Source organism: Ammodytes marinus, assembly GCF_949987685.1.
Source record: "Ammodytes marinus genome assembly, chromosome: 7".
Lineage (NCBI taxonomy): Eukaryota > Metazoa > Chordata > Actinopteri > Uranoscopiformes > Ammodytidae > Ammodytes > Ammodytes marinus.
The window spans coordinates 12,684,402-12,690,686 of NC_137211.1; the positions used below are offsets into that span (position 1 = coordinate 12,684,402).

The 6,285-nt window shown below is 45.3% G+C and overlaps 1 protein-coding gene across 3 annotated transcripts in view; it reads left to right on the forward strand.

Annotated features, from left to right (window-relative positions):
• rarga (retinoic acid receptor gamma a) overlaps positions 1-6,285 on the forward strand; it is a 46,288-nt gene extending 40,003 nt beyond the window's left edge. For all 3 annotated transcript variants that reach the window (XM_080031134.1, XM_080031133.1, XM_080031135.1), the window contains 5 exons: positions 1,137-1,300; positions 1,727-1,903; positions 2,527-2,731; positions 2,994-3,152; positions 3,587-6,285. In XM_080031134.1, the coding sequence (XP_079887260.1) occupies positions 1,137-1,300; positions 1,727-1,903; positions 2,527-2,731; positions 2,994-3,152; positions 3,587-3,960 (1,079 nt within the window). In that variant the 3' untranslated portion in view covers positions 3,961-6,285. The remainder of the gene's footprint in view (positions 1-1,136; positions 1,301-1,726; positions 1,904-2,526; positions 2,732-2,993; positions 3,153-3,586) is intronic.

The window sequence follows — 6,285 nt, forward strand, 5'->3', positions numbered from 1 at the left end:
CTCTCTCTCTCTCTCTCTCTCTCTCTCTCTCTCTCTCTCTCTCTCTCACACACACACACACACACACACACACACACACACACACACACACACACACAAGAATGCAGATCCAAATGTTTCAGACATGGAGATGAAGACACAGTTATCCTGATATTTAATTCAATTTGGCTTAAATCAGATTTATGTTTGTTTGTTTTTACAACCAAATGAACCATCCGACCTGATTCACACAGTGTGAACATATTGATGTTTGTATGCTCAGTTCTCACTTAGAGACTATGGGGAAATATGCAGCAGAGAGACAGAGGCAGATGATGAGCCTACCAGGGGTGGTGATCGGGGCGAGGCTGGGCACAGTACCAATCATATGACTCATTGCATCACAAAATGATTCTGACTTCCCGTTTCAATATGGAACCTCGCCCCTCTGGCTCTACACAGACACAGCTGTCATTCATAAAGAGCAGAAAACAGGATCCCGGGCTTTGACAAAGTTAATGGCGGCAGGATTCACGCTGTTTGCCATATCAAAGACACTGCTTTGTGCCCTCTTTAGTTTGACCTTGTGTTTCTGTGCCTGTGTGTGTGTGCAAGTGGCAGTTCCTTGCCCTTCACAGAGCCCGTGGGACATGTATGTGGGTGTAATGTTTGTGTGGGATGTGTGTTAAGACCGGGATCACATTGTGCCTCTGCTATTACTGGATATCCTGAGAGGAAGGAAAGTATGGGAGGAGGAGGAGGAGGAGGAGGGAGAGGAGGCAGAGAGGGAGAGAGAGTAGAGGACTGGCTTATTTGCACCGGTCAAGTGGATAGAGAGATGGACAAGGAAGAGAGCGGGTGATAAGAAAGAGATAGCCGGTATCCGTGCCGTGCTAAAGGAAATATGTTAATACTGTTAAGAGCAACCTCAGTTGCTTCTGAGTTCTGGTTTCCACTATCCAGCACAATGTCCTTGACAGTGGTGAAAGACAGAGATCATGAGGGCTGCTGTGGATGTTTTTACATGTGTGGCCACAGATAAAAGGAGAGGAACATTCTGTAGCTGATCTATGAAATCACTTGAGAGAAGGGGTTTTGTTGTACGAAGTGGTGGCGAGTTTCTGCTCTAACTGTTCGTCTTGCTTTTCTTTCCATAGCAGTGCGTAATGACAGAAACAAGAAGAAGAAGGATGTGAAGGAGGAGGTGGTGCTTCCAGAGAGCTATGAGCTTAGCGGAGAGCTAGAGGAGTTGGTCAATAAAGTCAGCAAAGCTCACAAAGAAACCTTCCCATCACTTGGCCAATTGGGCAAGTACCATACCGTAAGTCACTCACACACACACACACACACACACACACACACACACACACACACACACACACACACACACACACACACACACACACACACACACACACACACACACCCTGCTGCACTGCTGTCCACTCGTACCGTGTGTGGCGACAGTCTCCAAGCTATGTGCCGTCACTGAGTGCATGCAAAGACGTATATTCACTTAGCTTTCTCAACATAGAGGTGGTTAACTAATTCAGTTCCCCAATAAGCCATCTGTGTGGCCTCCGAGTGATTGATGCAACATGTAAATGGATTTTTTTTCCTCTCCCTTGATTGATGTAAAATGTAAATGTTTTGTGAGGCTTAGACACGCTAGGCCTCAATGCTGACAGGTTTGCACACCACCTCTCTAACGTCGTACTGTTCTGTCTTCTCTTGTGTGTGCGTTCAGAACTCTAGCTCAGACCACCGTGTCCAGCTGGATCTGGGTTTATGGGACAAGTTCAGTGAGCTCTCCACCAAATGCATCATCAAGATTGTTGAATTTGCCAAGCGGCTGCCAGGTTTCACCACCCTCACCATCGCTGACCAGATCACTCTACTCAAGTCGGCCTGCCTGGACATACTGGTGAGGATTGGAACCAATGTATTTGTCCTCTTCACTCTGACAGCAAGAACCCCCTTTTTTACTGAGAAGTTACTTGACAGATTAGGGAATACTGGCATCTGGTGATGAAAAGTGGAAGTGCAGGAAGGTATGCCCAGAAAGAAAAGAGCCCACTGTGTGTGTTTGTTGTGGGAGTGTATTCACAGAAATAGCATGACTCTTGAGCTGATATTTATTTGTTGAGCCACTGCAGATATTTTGGTGCTCCATTAAAGGAGGAGTCAGAGATTCTGGAGAACGTTCTTTTGTCAGAATCACTTCTTGTCAAAATCTGAGAATATCTCATCACTTTCCACTACCTGTCCCCGTATTGTGTGTGCGCCGAAACAAATAATGGTGGAAATACACAGCCTGTGCTCTGTAAACTGTATGTAACCACAGGGTATGTAAACAAAGGGGGCCAACGGTAGTTGGCAACATGCCCGTTGACAGAGCCTAGTTATAGACAGGTAATAGATTGTGAGCAGATTTTCACCGATTTTTACACTAAGCATTATCCAGAATCGCTGACTCCACCTTTTAAAACCTTGTGACATCATGTTTTGCTCTACTAAAAAGTTTTGCCAACCTTCTTCTGCTTACAGATGCTGAGGATCTGCACACGTTACACCCCAGAACAGGACACTATGACCTTCTCAGATGGCCTGACACTGAACCGGACTCAGATGCACAACGCCGGCTTCGGCCCCCTCACGGACCTGGTGTTTGCTTTCGCTGGCCAGCTTCTACCCCTTGAGATGGACGACACAGAAACCGGCCTCCTCAGCGCCATCTGCCTCATCTGTGGAGGTACTGCATCATACACGCACACACACACACACACACACACACACACACACACACACACTGATAGTTGTAAATTGTAAAGAAGGAGTGTCTGAATCTGTGTCACTGCTTTGATATATGATTAAAGTAAAATAGCTGATTATTATTTTTCATATGTAGTTATTCTAAACAATTATAAAACTTGCAACAATTCTTTGTTTTTTTCACGTGAATGTAAAACGCTGGGAATATAGAGAATTTTCTGTGTTTTCTTCACTCCCATCAGATCGTATGGATCTAGAAGAGCCTCAGAAAGTGGATAAGCTGCAGGAGCCTCTGCTGGAGGCCTTGAAGATTTACGCCCGCCGCCGCCGCCCCAACAAACCTCACATGTTCCCCCGCATGCTGATGAAGATCACCGACCTCAGGGGCATCAGCACAAAGGGTTAGTATGAAGACAGTAATTTCTGTTACATTTTTGGTTTGAATAAAAAAAGGCCTAGACAATTCATAATAACCCATTACATAAAAAAAAGCACAGGGTTTTTTAACAGAAACACATACAAAGTACATAATATTTCAGTTTCCTGCATATTGCACATATTGTAAATAATGTTCCTCATATTGCACATTTCAATTTATTAACTTTTTCTATACTGTTGTTTTGCCTTTCCTTTTGCGCTATTTAGAATGTATTTATTGTGTATATTTCTTATTTCCTCTATTTGCACCGTGGGTCGTAGAGAAACGTAGTTTCGATTCTTCTGCAAGTCTGGCACAAGTGGAAGATATTGACAATAAAGCGACTTTGTCTCTGACTTTGACTTTGATATGTGACTAATTCTCTACCTCTATCTGCCATGTTTTTTCTGTGTCCAGGTGCAGAGAGAGCCATCACTCTGAAGATGGAGATCCCAGGGCCGATGCCTCCTTTGATCAGGGAGATGCTGGAGAACCCAGAGGCTTTTGAGGACCAAACGGAGAGCAATGATAGCCCGCCGCCCCCTCCGCCGCCGCCCCCTCCACCACCGGCGCCGGCCCTGGTCCTCAAGCAGGAGGCCGAGGACGAGGACGACAGCTGGGCCACGGAGAACGGCAGCGAGCCCTCGCCGGAGGAGGAGGAGGACGAAGACGACGATGACGACGGGGGCGACGAAGAGCGAGACAGGGGCTCGGACAGTGACGGGGAGCCCTGGGGGGTCCTGGATGCCATAGACGGGGCGAGGAAAGGCCTCGTCGGGAGGGCCCAGTGAACAGAGCATTTCATACACACACACACACACACACACACACACACACACACACACACACACACACACACACACACACACACACACACTCATATGCACATACAGATTCAAACACACACACACACACATTCACACACACATACAGTACATTTAGAGACATCACAACACAACCTCACTCACTCCCTACCCAAGAAAATGCTGGCATCCCCTTCCCCCCGCCTTTGTCTCTCCTTTTACTGCACACCATTGTGTCCTCCACGGCGGAGCACAGCAGAGCCTTATGTGTACAGACACTTTCTAACTCAGGCCACATGGTCCATGACAAGTGAACAATACGACAGAGTAAAGTAAAGGAGACATGACAGCAAACCGTATGAACTCCTGGCGCAGCCACGAGGGAAGTTAACGTGACAAAAAGAAACATTAACCTCTTTGAGAAAGCTAAATGTCTCTTTTTTCACTATTGTTGTTTATATCTAAATAGGGGAACCAGCCAAATCAGACACCGGAACTGAGCAGTTGATTCCAGTGGATTACAACAAGCACATTTCTCAAAAGCAAACAAGAGTACAGGGCAAAACCAAATTGAGTATGCTTATCATTTGTTTTTGTGGTTGTTTTAATTTTTTTCAATTAATGAATAAGTCCATACATATCTATATACCTTTTTATATTTTTTGTCTTTATTTGTTATTCTGGTTTTATAAATGAATCCTGTAGACGATTTCTTTTCTTTGAAGAGCTTTCCTGAGAAGAGATTCCGAGGTAAAGAAGGCCAATCAGAACTGGCTGGGTCTTCCTAGCAGCTACATATGCTTAGCTGGGGCTTTCTTGGACACTTTGGCTCAATGTGGATGTCAATGATAATCAACCCAGAGGACTATTGTTATGTTGCAGTGACTTAATCAGTTTCTGTTATCAGGGAATTGGCATTACTCTCTCTTGCTCTTTTTTTGCAACCAACTAATGCTGTCAGTGCGGGAAGTAAGTATCTTTGTGCCAAAGTTAGGAGAAGTCATCTTTGGAGCATGAGTTTGACTACTGGCAGGGACTCTAGCCATGATCCAGTGATCCTCACAGCAGAGCGCTCCCACACACACACACACAAACACACATGCACACACGCACTAACCTGAATAATAGCCTCATTATACATATACAAAACGCATACACACACTTTCTTTCACTCTACCCTCAACTGTGGCAGACGTGCCGACCTGGAATCGAGTGCCCGGACAGAGATTTACACTTCACACCGTATATGTAGCACTTTTGTGATCCTCCGTTCAAGTGAGGCACATCTCGTCCGCCAAGAGTAGAGTGACTGCCTGTGAGCCTAAATCTCCGTTAGCATGTCCAACCAACATCAACATTTAAGCACTCCCTGATGATGTCAGTAGACAAATACACACATGCGTAGACAAAAATTACATCCACGCACATTAACAAACATTATGCATCAACGCAGCGATCAAAGACATATGCAAGTCAAAAGCAGGAATCCTTATGGAAGTTGTTTTGGAATCAGACTCAGGGCTTTTCAGTAAGGACCAAACCCTAGCTGCCCTCAGGCATGCTAGAAAACAGGCAATATTTATGTGTGTGTTCTCGACTCCCATTTTGATCAGCTCAACCCCTCTGCGTGTACATAGAAGGTGACAAGTCTGGAAAACAGCATGGATGCCAGTTTGACTCTTCCAGAGGGGGCCATAATCCTCCTCATCCTCATCCTCATCACAGCCCCACCTGTGCTCGCGCTGGCATCCATGCAGAAAACTACCTTCTCCTCCCAAAAGACATTATATCATCTTGTGTATATCCTCTTCTCTTTTTTAAAGGAGCAGCGGAGGATAATGTGTTCTCATGTATCATTTCTTTATTGCCAAAATGTCTATTGGCGATCAGCTGGGAGAGTGTGGCTGACTTAGAGTACAGAGTGTTTTTTTTCCCTCTGTCTCTTTAAAGCAATATGAACATCCTTTCTGTAGCAGCGTGGGCAGGTCTCTTCATTGAGTTGTGTGTGTGCGCGAGAGGGCATGTGTGCGTGTGAATGCTTTAACATGTTTTCAGTCGTTGGGTGAATGTCCTCAGCACGGTGCTGTCACACAGAAACTCCTGTGTGACGACCTCATCCTTTCTCTCTCTCCCTGCTGGGCTGTCATGATGTTAATGATGGGATATGCAGGCAGAACATTGAGATTATGTTGTTTTATGTTTTTGTTTTTCATCATGGCCAAGGTGTTGTCTAGCCTCTGTTTATGTCAACTCTTGTCATACAAAGAAAAGCCATATAAACAGTAAGAGGCACAATAAACTACTTTTGTGAGA